Source organism: Oncorhynchus mykiss, chromosome 20 (assembly GCF_057628025.1).
Source record: "Oncorhynchus mykiss isolate SJ-2025 chromosome 20, ASM5762802v1, whole genome shotgun sequence".
NCBI lineage: Eukaryota > Metazoa > Chordata > Actinopteri > Salmoniformes > Salmonidae > Oncorhynchus > Oncorhynchus mykiss.
Genome location: NC_143041.1, coordinates 28,352,362 through 28,374,821, shown reverse-complemented (window position 1 = coordinate 28,374,821; position 22,460 = coordinate 28,352,362). Strand labels below are relative to the sequence as shown.

General features: G+C 41.2%; 1 protein-coding gene across 1 annotated transcript; it reads left to right on the top strand.

Annotated features, from left to right (window-relative positions):
* The first annotated feature begins 14,306 nt into the window (after positions 1-14,306).
* On the top strand, positions 14,307-16,471 carry LOC110499229 (galanin receptor 2a-like). Its single transcript, XM_036955547.2, has one exon. The coding sequence runs from the start codon at positions 14,541-14,543 to the stop codon at positions 15,849-15,851; it is 1,311 nt and encodes a 436-aa protein (XP_036811442.2). The 5' UTR covers positions 14,307-14,540; the 3' UTR covers positions 15,852-16,471.
* The last annotated feature ends 5,989 nt before the right edge of the window (positions 16,472-22,460 follow it).

The window sequence follows — 22,460 nt, the reverse complement described above, 5'->3', positions numbered from 1 at the left end:
CATCAATTCCCATTATTAAAGTGAGCTGGAGTTGAGTCAGTATGTTGGCAGCAGCCACTCAATGTTAGTGGTGGCTGTTTAACACTCTGATGGCCTTGAGATAGAAGCTGCTTTTCAGTCTCTCGGTCCCTGGTTTGATGCACCGTGCTGACCTCGCCTTCTGGATGATAGCGGGGTGAACAGGCAGTGGCTCGGGTGGTTGTTGTCCTTGATGATCTTTATGGCCTTCCTGTGACATCGGGGGGTGTAGGTGTCCTGGTGGGCAGGTAGTTTGCCCCCGGTGATGCATTGTGCAGACCTCACTACCCTCTGGAGAGCCTTACGGTTGTGGGCGGAGCAGTTGCCGTACCAGGTGGTGATGCAGCCCGATAGGATGCTCTCGATTGTGCATCTGTAGAAGTTTGTGAGTGCTTTTGGTGACAAGCCAAATTTCTTCAGCCTCCTGAGGTTGAAGAGGCGCTGCTGCTCCTTCTTCACAACTCTGTCTGTGTGGGTGGACCAATTCAGTTTGTCCGTGATGTGTACGCCGAGGAACTTAAAACCTACTACCCCATAGGTTATTTTCCCCATAGGTTATTTTCAGGAGGTGTGGCTTTTAGATAATTATTTTTGGCTGTCTGTGAGAGTAAATGTCATTCCTGTTGATCATGTTAAGTTTGAACGCTGCAATTCAACATTTTCCTTTAATATTATTTCACGTTACGTAATTAAAAAATATAATTTACATATTGCAACAAAGTGGTTACTATCCCATTGGGGATATCACATTCATACACTTCTGTAAGCTTAATTAAAGCTAAGAAAGTGTCGGTGTTCAACCATAACATGTGATAACAATTCAACAGCACAGATGAATTGGAATGACATTTACTCTCAAGGCTGGCCAAAAATAACTTCCTGAAAGCCAAGCCCCTACTAAGCTAAGCCTCCAGTCTTCTGATCTGACCCACTGGGTCATATCTCAATAACCCAGCATCAACAAACCAACTGTTTATTTACTTATTTTTCTTCAACCCAACTAAGTGACCCAATGCCTGCAACCCAGAAGTTGGGTCACCCAAACAACCCAGTATTTTTTAGATTGAAAGCCCTCAAAATAAGGCCGTATGAAATACATATTGTATTGTGTTAGATAATCACATTTTAACAATGACATATTCATTTAGGATTGCACTTGGTGATGTCCATAGGACTGAAAATGGATGTGTGCAACTAACAAATTCAGTCATGGGAGCTAATGTTACAATTCACTTGTAAGGCAAAGCATTCTTGGAAATGTGCAAATTCAACACTGTCTATATATGTCCACACTTTCAGTTTTATTTTAACGCTGGGGAATTTACTGTGTGTCTTCCATCCTCTCCATCTTCTTCCAGAATCCTGTGTGTCTTCATCAACTTCTCTCGTTCCTTCCATTTGTCCTTGCTGTAAAAGGCACGGCTTAAGGGATCTCTGAAAATATCTTCCTCCATGCCAAGACACAGGTTGTCCTCTATAGCCACAAGGCCTAAAGGGGAATTTGACAAGAGACACATCTCCAAGAGCTAGAGAGAAATTACTTTTCCCTTTTGAGTGAAAAAAAGCACCACTCGACTCCATAGAGCCTTGTCCTTTGTTCTAAAAATGACCTCTCTCTCAATTCAGGGCTTTATTGGCATGGCAAACATGTATTTACATTACCAAAGCAAGTGAAGTAGATAATAAACAAAAGTGAAATTAACACACTAAAAATGAACAGTAAACATTACACTCACAAACGTTCTAAAAGAATAAAGACATTTCAAATGTCGTATTATGTGCAAATAGTTCAACTACAAAAGGGAAGATAAAAAGCATACCTTTGGTTTGTATTTACAATGGTGTTTGTTCTTCACTGGTTGCCCTTTTCTTGTGGCAACAGGTCACAAATCTTGCTGCTCTGATGACACACGTGGGGTTTTCACCCAACAGATGTGGGAGTTTATCCAAATTGGGTTTGTTTTCAAATTCTTGTGGGTCTGTGTAATCTGAGGGAAATATGTGAGTGGGTCAGTCACACTGGTCAAGTATTCTGCCACTGTGTACTCTCTGTTTAGGGCCAAATAGCATTCTAGTTTGCTCAGTTTTTTTTGTTAATTCTTTCCAATGTGACAGGTAATTAATTATCTTTTTGTTTTCTCATGATTTGGTTGGGTCTAATTGTGTTGCTGTCTTGGGGCTCTGTGGGGTGTGTTTGTGTTTGTGAACTGAGCCCCAGGACCAGCTTGCTTAAGGGGCAAGAGCCTCCAGGTACATTTTTATGTAGGTGTTGGCTTTGTTATGGAAGGTTTGGGAATCGCTTCCTGACCTCACAACCATACAGGGCAATAGGTTATTTAACTAATTCAAGTATTTTTAGCCAGATCCTAATTGGTATGTTGAATTTTATGTTCCTTTTGATGGCATTGAAGGCCCTTCTTGCCTTGTCTCTCAGATCGTTCACAGCTTTGTGAAAGTTACCTGTGGCGCTGATGTTTAGGCCGAGGTATGTATCGTTTTTTGTGTGTTCTAGGGCAACGGTGTCTAGATGGAATTTGTATTTGTGGTCCTGGCAACTGGACCTTTTTTGGAACACCATTATTTTTGTCTCTCTCTCTCTCTCTCTCTCTCTCTCTCTTTCTCATCCTCCTTCCTTCCCCTCTTCCTCCTTTCCCTCCCTCTCTTCTCTGAGGACAGGTTTCCATCTGTGAGTGGTAAATTAACCCTCCAAGTGGCTGTTTAGAGCAAGTGGAAAATTAATTAAGGTTGGTTTGCATCCATGAGTGTAATTCTAACTCATCCACTTCTGTCAGAAGGAGAGAGAGAGAGAGAGAGAGAGAGAGAGAGAGAGAGAGAGAGAGAAAGAGAAAAAAAACGTTTGTTTTTGTCTGTGTATCTTTGGGAAGTAGAGGTACAAGTAAAGATTTATGAAGTAGGAAATGAAGATACCACACTTCCTGGAATATGTCTGATTCCCAGTAAACTCTAGCCTGTCCCTGGTCTACCTTCTGACAGTTAATAATGTGTGCTGAAGCTGCCTCTGTATACACACTCGCCTAAACGCCTGTATCGTTTAAGTTCTATGAAATTGAGCTGGTAAATCCTGCAGGCGACACAACAAACTCAGAAGCATGTATTAACGTTCTTGTGGAAGCTGATTTTTTAGTTCCACTGAGAGAAACTCAAGGGAAACCTGTATTTTCTCTATTAGTTGTGGAAGATTACATATAATTATTTCTGCTGGCCTGATCATGATGCAGGGTTCCCATTTCATATGATGAGCCTACATTATAACACAAGGACCTTTTATAAGAAATGTGCAATAAAAATGTCATGAATTACAGAGTTTTTTTCGTCAGATGTTTCCAGGGAGGAGCTGGGCAGATTGACACTCATGCACACATTCATCCCATGACAAATTGAATCCTTTCATTTCATTGTTATCCATATGTTTATTCATATATTTCATGAACTCGTAAATTCCTTTGTGTGTATGTAGGCGAGGAGGAGCCTCTTGGAAAGCTCTCCTAAGAGTCATTCTGCCTCTGACTCTCTTCACTTCTCTGAAGGGGAGGAGACCTTCTGTCCTTCCGTCTGTCTGTCCATCCATGTACCGTCTCCAGGGGCAGACTGGATACTGGCCATCTGGCATTTCGAGTAAATGCCAGATAGGCTGGTCCATATTTTTGTTGCACAATGATAATTATCTGGCTGATAATGGGAGCCACAAGGAAAAAATATGCTTGTGTGGGGGCTTTGAGAAAACATTTTTGGACCGGTATGGGGCCTCAAGGAAAAAATGGTCCGGTTTGTTAGAAATGCCAGGGCCGATTTCTAGTGCCAGTCTGCCCCTGACCCACTCCTTACAGGAGATGAGACCTATGAGGGGCTGAGGATTAACACAGTGACTGCTGTAGGAGAGTCATAATGTTCAGTTGCGATGAGTTTCCAGCTCCTGAGGGTTTTGAAGATGTAGCCCAAACTATTGTCATACAGCCATTTCACTCATCTCAGTATTTAGTCGTTATTGTGTCTAGGGTTGCGAAATTCTAGGAACTTTCAATACATTTCCCAGTATTCCCGAAATCCCAGTTTGATGATTCCCGTAGTCAGGAGGGAATAAGCAGGAAATCCTGAATCCTCCAACCAGGATTTCTGGAAACCAGGTAATTTATTGAAAGTTCCCGGAATGTTGCTACCCTAATTGTGTCATTTTTTTATTGTGGTCTTTTTGTCAAAATGTCCTCTGCTATTGTTAGAAATTGCTTAGATATACTAAAGAATAAAAGTATGTGGGTTGAATATCTGTCCTTCAGTTTCCTTTCATTCAAAAACATACAATGATGACATCTCTCTCTCTCTCTCTCTCTCTCTCTCTCTCTCTCTCTCTCTCTCTCTCTCTCTCTCTCTCGCTCTCTCTCTCTCTCTCTCTCTCTCTCTCTCTCTCTCATTTCATCCCTATCACATTATGTTAACCATTAGCACCTAGCAGTAAGTACCGTACATGGGATATTCCTAATTCCTCTTTTCACACACTCTCTCACACCTCCCCCTCTCCAGCGTAAACCAATATCGCCTGGGCTGGATGTACTGTATACATCTGTCCCCTCACGTGGAAAGGAAAGGAGAGTACAGAAGAAGGAGAGGAATGGAGCGGATAGAGATTTGTCATTTATATTTTCAAAACTCAAAATACTTTTCTATACCATTTTTTATTTTATTTTTACAGTTCACAATTTTGTGGCCTCCTTTCACCCTGCATTAGTATCAGAAGTCTGTTGGCATTATGGTGTGATAAGAGCATCAGCTAAATTACCAAAATGTAAACGTACATATGAACAATTACAAGGCACGCTGGGCATTATTCTATATCTGCCTATCTGTACATTTACAATTTGGTCATATAGTAGAGGCTCTTCTCCAGAGTGACTCACAGTTAGGTCATTCAACTAAGGTTGATTTAATTTTTTTTAATAAAAAACATCACCGTCTTAGCAATTAAAGTTTTATTTTGTTACCGTTACTGAGAATGTTGTTGTAGTTAAGGCCTCTACTTGCAAATGTATTTTGAAAATACAAAATACTTAAAATACCTGTATTTTATCTAAAATGCAATACTTAGTAAAATATCTATTATTTTATTTGAATCATTTGGTCTGTCAGGTATTTTGTATTTGTAACAAGATACTTTTAGATGTAGCTTTGCCCATCTCTGGTCATAACTAGGGACTGGAGTTTTTTTTCTTCTGACCATGTCACCAAACCAGTAAAAACTCCAGGTCCTGAATAAAGCTATATCAATGAGGACAGAGAGTTCTTCCTGGTCTGACATTTTAGGTGCTTATAACTCAAGCCTTCCATATTGTTTGCTCTGATGAAAGGTTTAGTATAAGGCTACAGACTAAACCTTTTACTATTCAACAGACCAAATCATGTGGAATGTTTTCAGAGTTTTTCAAAGAAGCCAAGCAATGAAAGGACATGGTTGGAGTTGTTGATCAGACATTCAACACAGTCCTCGAAGGTTCACCTGCGCTCTCCCTCTTTCTCTCTCTCCCTCTCTCATTTTAAATATCTTCCTCTCTCTCTCTCTCTCATGCTTTATTTTTAGCTATCTCTGTCTGAAACTGAAGACATCTTGTGGCTTCTAATCTCTATCACAGGCAGACAGTATTTGTTGTTGCTATTATTGTGAAAGTTGAAAGTTATATTGTGTCCAGAATGTCTTTTAAGATTATACTGACTCAAAGAAAGTGATATTCAAAGTCTGAGTGGCATTTCACTTAACAGCAAGTGTTTGGCTATATTGAGCCCCTTGGCATTTGAAATGGAGATTTGTAATTCAGGTTGTGTCTAGAGACAGAGTTAACCCATACTTGGACATAATTCTCAGTCTAGGGCTGTTAGAAACAATATTTGATTTGATTGAATAGATTCCCATGTGTTTGTAAAATCTGCAAGCCAATCCTTTAAAGGGCCAATCCTTAACTGAAAGAAAAACAAAGCCATGTCCCTGCCTCTGTTGAAATAAAAAGCTGAGGGATGGACCTGGAGAAATGTAACCACTCAAATGCATAGACAGAGCTATCTATGGATGCAAGTCATGACCATCCAATATATCACAATTACAGCTCTAAGCATTTTTTGAGGGTTTACATTTACAAAACAAGCTTATATTTTGGGTTCTGAAGGGATATGACAGTTGTAGGATCTTAATTTGAGCTAGTTTGCTACAGTAGGAAATATAATCCTGCAGCAACAGGAAATGTAAATTATGTGGATTATAATTAATGGACATTTTTGTACGGGTTGATACATTTTTCAACCCGTACAAAAAATGGAAAACCTTTTTAAACCTCAAATAGACTGCAAAGTTGCATTTCCATTTTTTTATCAACAAAAGACTGATCAAATTTAGATCCTACATCTGTATAAATTATATTTTTCAAGAATCATATACACATACACACAGTTTATATACAAACTCAGCAAAAAAAGAAACGTCCTCTCACTGTCAACTGCGTTTATTTTCAGCAAACTTAACGTGTACATATTTGTATGAACATAACGAGATTGAACAACTGAGACATGAACTGAACAAGTTCCACAGACATGTGACTAACAGAAATGGAATAATGTGTCCCTGAACAAAGGGGGGGTCAAAATCAACAATCAGTATCTGGTGTGGCCACCAGCTGCATTAAGTACTGCAGTGCATCTCCTCCTCATGGACTGCACCAGATTTGCCAGTTCTTGCTGTGAGATGTTACCTCCACTCTCCGGGCTCTTCGCTGGCCATGGCAGAACACTGACATTCTTGTCTTGCAGGAAATCACGCACAGAACGAACAGTATGTCTGGTGGCATTGTCATGCTGGAGGGTCAGGATGAGCCTGCAGGAAGGGTACCACATGAGGGAGGAGGATGTCTTCCCTGTAACGCACAGCATTGATTGCCTGCAATGACAACAAGCTCAGTCAGATGATGCTGTGACACATGACGGACCCTCCACCTCCAAATCGATCACGCTCCAGAGTACAGGCCTCGGTGTAAGGCTCATTCCTTCGACAAAAAAACGTGAATCCGACCATCACCCCTGGTGAGACAAAACCGCGACTCGTAAGTGAAGAGCGCTTTTTGCCAGTCCTGTCTGGTCCAGCGACGGTGGGTTTGACGTTGTTGCCGGTGATGTCTGGTGAGGACCTGCCTTACAACAGGCCTACAAGCCCTCAGTCCAGCCTCTCTCAGCCTATTGCGTACAGTCTGAGTACTGATGGAGGGATTGTGTGTTTCTGGTGTAACTCAGGCAGTTGTTGTTGCCATCTTGTACCTGTCCCGAAGATGTTCGGATGTACCGATCCTGTGCAGATGTTGTTACACGTGGTCTGCCACTGCGAGGACAAACAGCTGTCCGTCCGGTCTCCCTGTAGCGCTGTCTTAGGTGTTTCACCGTACGGACATTGCAATTATTGCCCTGGCCACATCTGCAGTCCTCATGCCTCCTTGCAGCATGCCTAAGGCATGTTCACGCAGATGAGCAGGGACCCTGGGCATCTTTCTTTTAGTGTTTTTCAGAGTCAGTAGAAAGGCCTCTTTAGTGTCCTAAGTTTTCATAACTGTGACCTTAATTGCCTACTGCCTGTAAGCTGTTGGTGTCTTAATAACCATTCCACAGGGGCATGTTCATTAATTGTTTATGATTCATTGAATAAGCATGGGAAACAGTGTTTACACCCTTTACAATGAAGATATGTGAAGTTATTTGCATTTTTACTAATTATCTTTGAAAGACAGTGTCCTGAAAAACAAAGTTCATTTTTTTGCTGAGTTTATATACCACATATATACAGTTGAAGTTGGAAGTTTACATACACCTTAACCAAATACATTTTAACTAAGTTTTTCACAATTCCTGACATTTAATCCTAGTAAGAATTCCCTGTCTTAGGTCAGTTAGGATCACCACTTTATTTTAAGAATGTGAAATGTCAGAATAATAGTAGAGAGAATGATTTATTTCAGCTTTATTTATTTTGTCACATTCCCAGTGGGTCAGAAGTTTTTGGGTAGCCTTCCACAAGCTTCCCACAATAAGTTAGGTGAATTTTGGCCCATTCCTCCTGACAGAGCTGGTGTAACTGAGTCAGGTTTGTAGGCCTCCTTGCTCGCACACACCTTTTTAGTTCTGCCCACAAATGTTCTATAGGATTGAGGTCGGGGCTTTCTGATGGCCACTCCAATACCTTGACTTTGTTGTCCTTAAGCCATTTTGCCACAACTTTGGAAGTGTGCTTGGGGTCGATGTCCATTTGGAAGACCCATTTGCGACCAAGCTTTAACTTCCTAACTGATGTCTTGAGATGTTGCTTCAATATAGCCACATAAGTTTCCTGCCTCATGATGCCATCGGCTGCGTGGTCCCATGGTGTTTATACTTGTGTACTATTGTTTGTACAGATGAACGTGGTACCTTCAGGCGTTTGGAAATTGCTCCCAAGGATGAACCAGACTTGAGGAGGTCTACAATTTTTTTGCTGAGGTCTTGGCTGATTTATTTGAATTTTCCAATGATGTCAAGCAGAGGCACTGAGTTTGAAGGTAGGCCTTGAAATACATCCACAGGTACACCTCCAATTGGCTCAAATTATGTCAATTAGCCTATCAGAATCTTCTAAAGCCATGACATCATTTTCTGGAATGTTCCAAGCTGTTTAAAGGCACAGTCAACTTAGTGTATGTAAACTTCAGACCCACTGAAATTGTGATACAGTGAATTATAAGTGAAATAATCTGTCTATTAACAATTGTTGGAAAAATGACTTGTGTCATGCACAAAGTAGATGTCCTAACCAACTTGCTAAAACCATAGTTTGTTAACAAGAAATTTGTGGAGTTATTGAAAAATGAGTTTTAATGACTCCAACCTGAGTGTATGTAAACTTCCGACTTCAACTGTATATATATATATATATATATATATATATATATATATATATATATATATATATATATATATATATATATATACAGTACCAGTCAAAAGTTTGGACACACCTACTCATTACACATTTTTTCTTTATTTTTACTATTTTCTACATTGTAGTATAATAGTGAAGACATCAACATGATGAAATAACACATATGGAATCAAGTAGTAACCAATAAAGTGGTAAATAAATCTAAATGTGTTTTATATTTTGTATTCTTCAAAGTAGGCACCCTTTGCCTTGATGGCAACTTTGCACAAGCTTGGCATTCTCTCAACCGGCTTCACCTGGAATCTTTTTCCAACAGTCTTGAAGGAGTTGTTGGCTTCTTTCCCTTCACTCTGCGGTCCAACTCATCACAAACGATCTCAATTGGGTTGAGGCTGGGTGATTGTGGAGGCCAGATCATCTGATGGATCACTCCATAACTCTCCTTCTTGGTCAAATAGCCCTTACACAGCCTGGAGGTGTGTTGGGTCATTGTCCTGTTGAAAAACAAATGATAGCCCCACTAAGCGCAAACTGGATGGGATGACGTATCGCTACTGGTAGCCATGCTGTGGTAGCCATGCTGTGGTAGCCATGCAGAATGTTGTGGTAGCCATGCAGTTCGACCATGAAGGCCTGATTCACGCAGTCTCCTCTGAACAGTTAATGTTGAGATGTGTCTGTTACTTGAACTCACTGAAGCATTTATTTGAGCTGCAATTCCTAAGGCTGGGAACTCTAATGAACTTAACCTCTGCAGCAGAGATAATTCTGGGTCTTCCTTTTCTGTGGTGGTCCTCATGAGAGCCAGTTTTATCATAGAACTTGATGGTTTTTGCGACTGCACTTGAAGAAACTTTAAAAGTTCTTGAAATGTTCCAGATTACATAACTTCATGTCTTAAAGTAATAATGGACTGTTATTTCTCTTTGCTTATTTGAGCTGTTCTTGCCATGGACTTGGTCTTTTACCAAATGGGGCTATCTTCTGTATACCTCCCCTATCTTGTCACAACACAACTGATGGGCTCAAACGCATTAAGAAGGAAAGAAATTCCACAAATGACCTTTTAACAAGGCACACCTTTTGATTGAAATGCATTCCAGGTGACTAACTTATGGTTGAGAGAATGCCAAGGCAAAGGGTGGCTACTTTGAAGAATCTCAAATATAAAATATTAATTAGGACTGATTTCAAGTTTTCATAACAATCGGTAATCTGCCTTTTTGGACGCCGATTACGGCAGATTACATTGCAACCCACGAGGAAACTGCCTGGTAGGCTGACCACCTGTTACGCGAGTGCAGCGTCTTAAGGACCTTGTGGCTGCAAGGAGCCAAGGTAAATTGCTAGCTAGCATTAACGTATCTTATAAAAAACAATCAATTTTCACATTGCCCTGTGCATACAAATTGCCATTGATAAAATGCAATTGTGTTCGTTGTCCGTAGTTTATGCCTGTCCATACCATAACCCCACCTCCACCATGGGGCACTCTGTTCACAACATTGACATGAGCAAACCGCTCGCCCACATGACGCCATACACATGTCTGCGGTTGTGAGGCCGGTTGGACAACTGACAAATTCAACTGACAAACAATGCAGGTAGCGGCTTGTGGTAGAGAAATTAACATTAAATTCTCTGGCAACAGCTCTGGTGGACATTCCTGCAGTCAGCATGTCAATTGCACGCTCCCTCAAAACTTGAGACAGCTGTGGCATTGTGTTGTTTGACAAAACTGCACATTTTAGAGTGGCCTTTTATTGTCCCCAGCACATGGTGCACCTGTGCAATGACCACGCTTAATCAGCTTCTTGATATGTGACACCTATCAGGTGGATGTCTTATCTTGGCAAAGGAGAAATGCTCACTAACAGGGATGTAAACAAATTTGTGCACAAAATTTGAGAGGAATAAGCTTTTTGTGCGTATGGAAAATTTGTGTGATCTTTTATTTCAGCTCATGAAACATAGGACCAACCACATGTTGCATTTATATTTTTGTTCTGTGTAGTAACACCTCACCAGGCTGATGATGTCACAATGAGTGGGTTGACATACAGTGCACACAGGGATTAAGGCTAGGTCACTAATGGTGAGTTCTATTGTGTTATTCTGACCCTCTCACATCGGCTGTCTCGTGTCAGGTCCTTCGTCATGCTAGAGTGGCATTTTTATTAACCATTCACCCACTGAAGTTGTTTTTCATTGAACAGGAATAGCCATTACAAATGCTCAAGTACAGTTCAAGCACAGGTAATTGGCCACTTGATATTCCGCTGTGTTGTGCATTTTTTATTATTATCGCTTTTTTTTGTGTTCCGAATGTAATCGTTGCTAAGAGAGATCATGCTATCATAATTTAAATAAACATTTCTAGGACCATTTTGAATCTGTAGAATGCCTATATGATCCAAAACAGATAAGCCTATAGTCTATATGTTGTAGGCTAACTACAGTATATACAAAGTATTTAGTCAGCCACCAATTGTGCAAGTTCTCCCACTTAAAAATATGAGAGTAGGTATGGTGTTCTTTGGATGCAACTCAGCATTCTTTGTCCTCCAAACATGACGAGTTGAGTTTTTACCAAAAAGTTATATTTTGGTTTGACATATGACATTCTCCCAATCTTCTTCTGGATCATCCAAATGCTCTCTATCAAACTTCAGACAGGCCTGGACATGTACTGGCTTAAGCAGGGGGACACGTCTTGCACTGCAGGATTTAAGTCCCTGGTGGCGTAGTGTGTTACTGATGGTAGGCTTTGTTACTTTGGTCCCAGCTCTCTGCAGGTCATTCACTAGGTCCCCCCGTGTGGTTGTGGGATTTTTGCTCACCGTTCTTGTGATCATTTTGACCCCACGGGGTGAGATCTTGCGTGGAGCCCCAGATCGAGGGAGATTATCAGTGGTCTTGTATGTCTTCCATTTCCTAATAATTGCTCCCACAGTTGATTTCTTCAAACCAAGCTGCTTGCCTATTGCAGATTCAGTCTTCCCAGCCTGGTGCAGGTCTACAATTTTGTTTCTGGTGTCCTTTGACAGCTCTTTGGTCTTGGCCATAGTGGAGTTTGGAGTGTGACTGTTTCAGGTTGTGGACAGGTGTCTTTTATACTGATAACAAGTTCAAACAGGTGCCATTAATACAGGTAACGAGTGGAGGACAGAGGAGCCTCTTAAAGAAGAAGTTACAGTGTGAGAGCCAGAAATCTTGCTTGTTTGTAGGTGACCAAATATTTATTTTCCACCATAATTTGCAAATACATTCATTAAAAATCCTACAATGTGATTTTTCTGGATTTTTTTCTCTCATTTTGTCTGTCATAGTTGAAGTGTACCTATGATGAAAATTACAGGCCTCTCATCTTTTTAAGTGGGAGAACTTGCACAATTGGTGGCTGACTAAATACTTTTTTGCCCCACTGTATATGCTGGGTTGTTTAGCAACAAAACCAATGTGTGTGCAAGTTTGGGATAAAACTGTCAACTCCAAAGTATTTTTGACAACGTGAAGTATATTTAGTCTCCAAATGTTTATTGAAAACAGAAATACATTTACACAATAAGCACTTGTGTCTCAAATACAACCTTACAGGTGTTGGTTAGCTAGCTAGTGATTTTTTTTGCCACATTAGCATAGACATGACATGAGTAAAAACATCTTATAACAAAACATGGTTTCAAGAACAAGATACAACTAGCTGAAACATGGCAGCTTCTTGTCATTGTTGCTAGCTATCTGACCATTCAGAATCATAACACATGGCCTTCTACCCCATCAAATACATGTGCATATAAGTAAATGGCCCAGTGCACATCATTTTTGTGACGTTGTCAGGCAACCCGTCTATGGGACAAGGCCCAGGTAAAATGGATACTCAATATAATCTGGGGTAGCAATTGTGTGTCTATCAGATGGTGCCCGAAGATCCGATTTCAGGGCCTTGGAGAGACACCACAACTGTACGAAAAGCGCTAAACAAGACTCCACCACTGGTGAAAAGCGTCACACAAAGTGGACCCTTGTGGATTCTAAATGAGTAGACTGACAAGTCTTTCCATGGCCCCAGTTGCATTTGCATATAATACAATTATTTCTCTATGCTTACAGTCATGAAAGATTAAATTGCATTGAATTGCAGTAATCAGAACCTTTAGGGCAGGGTGCTGCTAGTGACATTTAAATGTCAAGAAGAAAGGAGACTAGAGGAAGATTGGCGTTCTTTAACAAGTTTTAATGTCAAGTGCACAAGTACAATGAAATGCCTTTCATGCAAGCTCTAAAGCCAATAATGCAGTAATCAATATCAATGTAGTACTGAAGAGAAATTAAAATAAAAAATAAGAAAAACACGAGAAAGTAAGAAGCCATATACAGGGTCAGTTCCAACACCATATTTAGAATGTGTAGGGATATAGGTAGATAGGTATAGGGGTAAGGTGACTAGGCATCAGGATGTATGATAAACAGAGTAGCAGCAGCGTAAATGAAGATTGTATGTGAGTGTGTGTGCATGTTATGTGTGTGTTGGAGTGTCAGTGTGTGTGAGTGTTTAGTGTCATGTGAGTGCATGATTGAATCTGTTGGGGCTGTATGCAATTTGGAGTGGGTCTAGGGTGACTGGGAGGATGGAGTTGAGGTGTGCAATAACCAGCTTTTCAAAACACTTCATGATTACAGATGTGAGTCCTACAGGGCGGTAGTCATTGTGGCAAGACGCCTTAGAGTTCTTCTGAACAGGACTAATGGTTATCATTTTAAAACACGCAGAGATGACAGACTAGGACAAGATTGACAATGACCGTGAAAATACCTGCCAGCTGATCTGTGCATGCTCTGAAAATGTGACCTGGCACTTTGAGCATGGCACTGATTGTCAGAGCAAGGTTTGGGCATGAGGAGAACACAGTCTCCCACTAACATAATCTCTATACACTTAATTAAGTAGGTTTACAGACTGGTGTTGCAGATGGCTAAATATTTTTTTGCCACAGCAACCCTACTTCACACAGCACAGGTGAGAGAGAGAGAGAGAGAGAGAGAGAGAGAGAGAGATTAATTTCTGGCTACGTTCCATTCCAAAAACCTTCCACCTCTCATCTGCCCTCTTACACTCACTTTCCGTTCACTGATCAGATTCAGTAACTTAAGTAAGATCAATTGATACTGTCAAAAGAGTTAGCTGTCATCTATCCATTCCTGTCAGATGTAGGAGAGGGTACGAGGACAAAGAGGAGGCCAGGTATGAGTACGAGCGCGGGATAGTGCAGCTCCTGCTTCCTCTAGTCACACAGATAAATATGGCATTGGGCAGGGTCCGAGTGAACATTCTGCGCGCGCTCCAGTCGAGTAATATCGAGGAGGACCGCACTTCGGTGGCGAAATGTGTATACTGTTTTTCTGTTATATGCCTGGGTATTGGACTATTATGATCTCTTGGGTGTAATCCCAATCTCACAACTAGAACAGGGGCGGAGCACAGAGCATCTCTCTGGGTCTCACCTGTGTGCGTATCTGAACTGGACACTCCACACAGCGCAAACGATGTGAGAACAAGCGGGAGATGAATCTAACGAATTTTTACTCCAATTTTGGACATTCATTTTCAACAAATCTTTCACTTTTGGGACCTCAACATGAGCACAACAACTGGAGTTTACAGGAGGATAACAACCCCTACCCGGACTTGTTCTTATTTTCGGGACACGAACCGAGCACCATCGTGTTGGTGGTTATGTACTCCCTGTCCTTCTTCACTGGGCTTGGAGGGAACATTATGGCTCTCCTGGTCCTCACCCGAAAGAGGACGGGTCTGGCGGGCGTGTCGGCGACCCGCAGACTGCTGGTAAACTTGGCGGTGTGTGACATGATGGTGGTGTGTGTGTGCATGCCAGTTAACCTGGGACTCCAGGTCTACAACGCCTGGGTGTTCGGTGAGTTTCTGTGCCGCACCGTGCCGTTCGTTCAAGCGGTATCTGTGTCTGCGAGCGTCCTGAGCCTGGCTGTGATCAGTCTGAACCGCTACTACAGCGTGCACAATCCTCTCCACGCCCGTTTTTTTTTTACCGGGCGGCGGATACTGTGTATGATCTGTGTGGTGTGGAGCGTGTCGTCGGGGTTGTGCATACCGCTCCTCTTCATGAACACCACCCAGACTCTGTCGCTGCTGGACATCACCGTCACTGTGTGCGTGGAGAGCTGGAACGAAGTCAAACTGAAACAGAGATATAGCTTCCTGCTCTTTTGCTCTCTTTACGGCTTTCCGGTGTTGTTTAACCTGGTTATAAGCGTGCTGACCGGCTGGAAGCTGTGGGGCACCAACGACAAACGGACGCAAGATTCAAATACATTTGGCGTTAAGCTATCACTGTCCCGCCTCAAAGTGCGTAAAAGGATAGCCAAGATGGTGCTGTCACTAGTTGTGCTTTTCACACTGTCCTGGCTACCTCTGTATGTAGTGGACATATGGTTAGACTTGAACATGACTGCATCTTTAAAGAATGAGGATGATGTGAACCAGGTCAACCACGAGTGGATTCTTCACGGGAGACCATTTGCGCTATGGCTGGGTCTGACCAACTCCGCTCTCAACCCACTCTGTTATTGTTTCGTGGGGAACTTGCACAGGTCTGCGAAACGGTTCAGGAAAAGCTACCGACTGAAACTGTCGTCAGTGTGCAGTCTGTTGCCACAGCAGTCCTCCGTGCCTATGGGCAGCATCTCAGTGCCCAAAGTCGTGCCATATAGCAGGGCGCAATCAGTGAATCGCAGCGCAGAGATGGGCGCATCGAGAAAGTACGCCAATTTAGGCGATAAACTAACTAAGAGCAAGAGCCTGTCCTCTGTGACAGCGTGTGAGACTGTTTTCGACTGATTGACAGAGACAACTACCTGGTTACAGGGTGAAGGTCACAGTTATTTCTCCAATGGACTGGAACGCGTTCATCCTACAGTTCAAAATGAGATATTCTGTGAAAATCTGTCCCTTTTTCAACGCAACCTCCAATGCAAATGGAGATATTTGCCATAAATGCAAGGAACAGATTAGAGTGTTGCCCTTTTAAATATGAAGTGTTGTGTTGTCTGTATTATGGAGTGTGTTGCCGCTTTAAAAACGGCCCATGATTCTAGGATTGTTGAAGAATCAAACGGTCAATGTAAATGATGAGCATGTCCTATACCTAATGATTTTTTGGGACTTGGCTTCACTGAATCCAATTTTAAACAGGCTATTTAATGTTGTTTTCATCTGTACAAAATAATGTGCATCTCATTCGATTGTGCATAATAGGCTAGTTGTCTTTATATAGTGATCCAAAATGATTAATGTATACAATGTATAGACCCTGTTTAAATACACAAATATATTTAATTTACTCTCAAGTCCTATGAAGTAGAACTCATCCATCAACATTCAATTCCATGTCAACGAAATGAGCTGTATCCAAAACTTAAATCGTGCCAATTATAAAACCATTATGTTGAATTACAAGGCTACATTGTATGACTATAATTCTGTAGTTATTCGTCCAAGTCCATTCAAATTGCTTCCATAATTGTTAAATTAGAGAATTGTAGGACCATCATATTTTATATTCATAGTTATTATTCCAAGTCCATTTCATTTGCCTCCATAGATGGTATAGATTGATATCTCCATTCATCCTTTCTCTAGCAAGGCTGTGACACGTCTTTTGGCAGACGGATCGCTCCCTGCTGACTGGCACCATTATGAGTCGAGTTGGCTCCTTGGCAGGGTGGGATGGGGCCCCGCTGGTGGCCGGGACATGGAGCCTGATTTCCAGATTAAAAATGGTACTGCTGAGATGGCCCGAACCCTGATCTGTGGTCACCTACCGCTGCTGACGCATGATTGGTGGTGGGTGGCCACAGAGCCCTGGCACCAAAATCAATCTCCTACCATCTGCAGTTACTGAGGCCTGATGTGTCTCCACACAACATGAAAGATCCCTGGATAAATTGTAAAAGTTTTACTTAAAAGCCATTTTGGTTCTTTGAAGGTTGACGGATACACTTATAGCCCGCCCACCGCATTAAGGTGCCTCCAACCGCCTGTGAATTACTGATTGTCTGTAATGGTTTTGACAGAGACATGAGAGAGAGAAGGGATCTTAGATTACATTAACAAAGCCTTCCTTCATGGACTCTCACAATCCTTCAAGCTTCTCTACCTCGGTGTTTCTGTAAGGCTTTGATCACTGCAAGATAATTTAGCCAAGTGGGTATTTTAGTGCATGTGAGATATACCAGCATTCCGTTGAGAATTGGATTCATATATATATATATATATAAAAAATCGGTAACCATTCCACATGTTGACAAAATAAAATACGCTAGACAAGGTGGGATCTTTTTGTGTCGGTAAAATGAATTATGCGAGAAATGTCGGTGGAAACGCTTTTATGTGCAAATATTGATATTATAACCATAATATCCAAGTAAACTTGGAGTCATGCGATGACATGTTGTGTGGTCCTCCCACTACGACTCAGGAAACCATACAGTTTATTAGGCTACAGATGACATGTTGTGTGGTCCTCCCACTACGACTCAGGAAACCATACAGTTTATTAGGCTACAGATGACATGTTGTGTGGTCCTCCCACTACAACTCAGGAAACCATACAGTTTATTAGGCTACAGATGACATGTTGTGTGGTCCTCCCACTACGACTCAGGAAACCATACAGTTTATTAGGCTACAGATGACATGTTGTGTGGTCCTCCCACTACGACTCAGGAAACCATACAGTTTATTAGGCTACATATGACATGTTGTGTGGTCCTCCCACTACGACTCAGGAAACCATGCAGTTTATTAGGCTACAGATGACATGTTGTGTGGTCCTCCCACTACGACTCAGGAAACCATACAGTTTATTAGGCTACAGATGACATGTTGTGTGGTCCTCCCACTACGACTCAGGAAACCATGCAGTTTATTAGGCTACAGATGACATGTTGTGTGGTCCTCCCACTACGACTCAGGAAACCATGCAGTTTATTAGGCTACAGATGACATATTGTGTGGTCCTCCCACTACGACTCAGGAAACCATACAGTTTATTAGGCTACAGATGACATGTTGTGTGGTCCTCCCACTACGACTCAGGAAACCATGCAGTTTATTAGGCTACAGATGACATGTTGTGTGGTCCTCCCACTACGACTCAGGAAACCATGCAGTTTATTAGGCTACAGATGACATATTGTGTGGTCCTCCCACTACGACTCAGGAAACCATACAGTTTATTAGGCTACAGATGACATGTTGTGTGGTCCTCCCACTAAGACTCAGGAAACCATACAGTTTATTAGGCTACAGATGACATGTTGTGTTGTCCTCCCACTACGACTCAGGAAACCATACAGTTTATTAGGCTACAGATGACATGTTGTGTTGTCCTCCCACTACGACTCAGGAAACCATACAGTTTATTAGGCTACAGATGACATGTTGTGTGGTCCTCCCACTACGACTCAGGAAACCATACAGTTTATTAGGCTACAGATGACATGTTGTGTGGTCCTCCCACTACGACTCAGGAAACCATGCAGTTTATTAGGCTACAGATGACATGTTGTGTGGTCCTCCCACTACGACTCAGGAAACCATACAGTTTATTAGGCTACAGATGACATGTTGTGTGGTCCTCCCACTACGACTTAGGAAACCATGCAGTTTATTAGGCTACAGATGACATGTTGTGTGGTCCTCCCACTACGACTCAGGAAACCATACAGTTTATTAGGCTACAGATGACATGTTGTGTGGTCCTCCCACTACGACTCAGGAAACCATACAGTTTATTAGGCTACAGATGACATGTTGTGTGGTCCTCCCACTACGACTTGTTGGGAAGCATGCAGTTTATTAGGCTACAGATGACGTTGTGTGGTCCTCCCACTACGACTCAGGAAACCATGCAGTTTATTAGGCTACAGATGACATGTTGTGTGGTCCTCCCACTACGACTTGTTGGGAAGCATGCAGTTTATTAGGCTACATATTAAATCATTTATGATGAACTTCACAGGGTGGTGAAAGTGCAAGGTGTATGTTCCTTTCCAATAAATATCGAGGGGCTTATTCTGGGGACATGATAATCGATGCTTGGCTGCCATTTAACAAATAATAATATAATAAGCTTAATCATTTAGGACAGGGTTTCTCAAAATCGGTCCTTGGGAACCCAAGGTGTGCACAGTTTGGTTTTTACCCTAGAACTACACCGCGGATTCAAATAATCAACTAATCATCAAGTTTTGATTATTTGAATGTGCTGTGTAGTGTTAGGGAAAAATCCAAAAGGTGCACCCCTTGGGGTCCCGAGTTTGAGAAACGCTGATGTAGGCTATAAAGTACCACAGTATGAGTCATAATACCCATAAAACCTAGCAGTCATACAAGGAAATGGTTCCATTCATTTTTCTCATAGGGGATTTCAGAAACACTTCAAATAAGGGCTGTGTTTCGTGTAGGCTTACCCTGGCATGCTGTTTTAATAACAGTGTAAATCTATAGGACAAGGTTACTTTAATCAATATATTTGCCTGTATTTACCCCCCCCCCCCCCCCAATTAGCTGCTAAAGTGGCTATCATAAAGAACTACAAATGCCATGATGATGTGGACAAGACTGCCGAATCAAGGTAAAGGTAAGAATCTCTGGATTAACTATCTAATTTATTTATTAATGAATAAATTGGCAAAATGTATTTCCTGCTGAAGGTGATGTTATCTCCCAATGTCTGTTAGAAAGCAGACTGAACTAGGTTTCCGCTAGGATTTTGCCTGTGCTTATAGCTGTATTCCGTTTATTTTGACCCTATAAACTCCCTAGTCCTTGCAGATGACAAGCATATCCATAATGATGCAGCCACCACCATGCTTGCAAATATGAAGAGTGGTGGTCAAAGGATGTGTTGTGTTGGATTTGAGCGGTTTCTCTGAGCGGTTTCCTTACTCTCCCCCAACTGAGTTAGGAAGGACACTTGTATCTTTGTAGTGACTGTGTGTATTGATACAAAGTGTAATTAATAACTTCACCAAAGTGTAATTAATAACTTCACCATGCTCAAAGAGATATTCAATGGCAGCTTTTTTCCCACCCATCTACCAGTTCTTTGTGAAGCATTGGAAAACCTCCCTGGTCTTTGTGGTTGAATCTGTGTTTGAAATTCACTGCTCAACTGAGGGACCTTACAGATAATTATACTGTATGTGTGGGGCACAGAGATGAGGTAGTCATTCAAAAATCATGTTGCAGAGTGAGTTGAATACTTATTGACTCAACTTCTCAACTTTTCATTTTTTATTAATATGTAAAATATTTTTAAAAATAATACCACGTTGACATTATGGGGTATTGTGTGTTGGCCAGTGACACAATCTCAATTTAATACATTTTAAATTCAGCCTGTAACAAAACAAAATGTGTAAAAAGTAAAGGGGTGTGAATACTTTCTGAAGGCACCGTGAGTGATGACTAATCAATCCCTAGAGGTACAGCTATTAAAATGTCTTCTGACCTTAATGGGACTTCCTGGATAAATAAATGTTACATAAAAAAAATTATAATAAAGGCTTCCCGACAATCACATGAATATTTAGACCTTTCCCCTGCAGAAGGACTTACATTTAACCATGATTATGATACATTTCTGAAGATAGAACCTGACCCTGCAAAAGGCTCTGTGGTTTGGAAAGAAAATGACATATCCCAAACAAATCAATACAATAAAGTCCTGGGAGGAAATAAGCATAGAATAAAGTTTCTAAACATTTTATGGGTCAGTGGTCATTCTAGATAGGTCCTCAGTCCCCTAGAGGTTTTATGACGACTCTGCAGTCATTTGTGGAAGAAACAGATCAGTTAACAGAGGGACAGGTAGAGATCCTTTTGTCCTTGAACTATTTGTACACCGTCACAACACTGTGTATAGACATGCCATTTGAAATGTCTTTATTCTTTTGGAACTTCTGTGAGTGTAATGTTTACTGTTAATTGTTATTGTTTATTTCACTTTTGTTTATTATCTTCTTACTTGCTTTGGCAATGTTAACATATGTTTCACATGCCAATAAATCCCTGAAATTGTCATTTAATTGACTAGAAGACATACAAATATAGAGGAAAGATGGGCGTCACAAACAGAGAAGGGAGGGTTGAGAAAGACCAGCGAGTACAGACAGACAGAACAACCTCCCCCACACACATCTAACCGCTTTCAAGATGCTGCATTTACTATTTTATTTTTAATGGTAACCTTAGTCATTTCCCAACAAGTCCAACTAATTGTTTCCTATCTGTTTTGAATTTTGTATACAAGTGGGGCACAGCACTCCCTCGCTGTGCACCACGTGGGTCGATTCAGCCAGGCTATACAAATAAACCTGTTATTACAGTTCAATAGCAATGATGGATGTTGACAAAATAATTGGATCTAACACACGAATACTAATTTTCCCCGTGAGTAAAGTTGTCACCAATATCAATTTAAGGGGCTTTATTGGCTTGCCAAAGCAAGTGAAATAGACAATTATCAAAAGTGAAATAAAGAATAAAAAAAATTAACAGTAAACATTACACTCACACATTCCAAAAGAATAAAGACATTTCAAATGTCATATGTCCATATAGTGTTGTAATGATGTGCAAATAGTTAATGTACAAAAGGGAAAACAAATAAACTAATATAGGTTGTATTTACAATGGCGTTTGTTCTTCACTGGTTGCCCTTTTCTTGTGACAAGTCACAAATCTTGCTGCTGTGATGCACACTATGGTATTTCACCCAATAGATATGGGAGTTCATCACAATTGGATTGGTTTTCGAATTCTCTGTGTGTCTGGTGTAATGAGGGAAATATGCGTATCTAATATGGTCATACATTTGGCAGGCGGTTAGGAAGTGAAGCTTATTTTTGGAACTAGGTTCTCAATAGCAAGGCTATGCTCACAGAGTCTGTACATAGTCAAAGATTTCCTTAATTTTGGGCCAGTCACGGTGGCCAGGTATTCTGCCACTGTGCACTTTAAGGCCAAATAGCTCTGTTAATTTGTAAATTCTTTCCAATATGTCAAGTAATTGTCTTTTTGTTCTCATGACTCGGTTGGGTCTAATTGTGTTGCTATCCTGACCAGCTCCCCTCATCCATTCGAATAATTAAAACAAGTGCATGCTATTGGTTGTCAGAGAGCAGTGATTTTGTGAGGTTTTAATGTGGGAGAAGCAGGAATCAGATGACACCGCAAAGAGAAAAATAATTGAAACTCATTTCCTCATCGTCAACCTCTGCTTACGGTACGGTCCCTCTGCACTTGATTTATATCCAATTACTTTGTACAAGAATAAATAAAATCATAGAACATTGAAATTCAATGCAATCTTCCTAAAAAACTGCATCTCAGTATTAACATTCTGGTCTTTAAATAAATAAACTATGTTAAGGGTGTGTG

Bases quoted from the DNA above. Each gene is read 5' to 3' on its own strand.
- LOC110499229 (XM_036955547.2), top strand. From the start codon at position 14,541: ATGAATCTAACGAATTTTTACTCCAATTTTGGACATTCATTTTCAACA.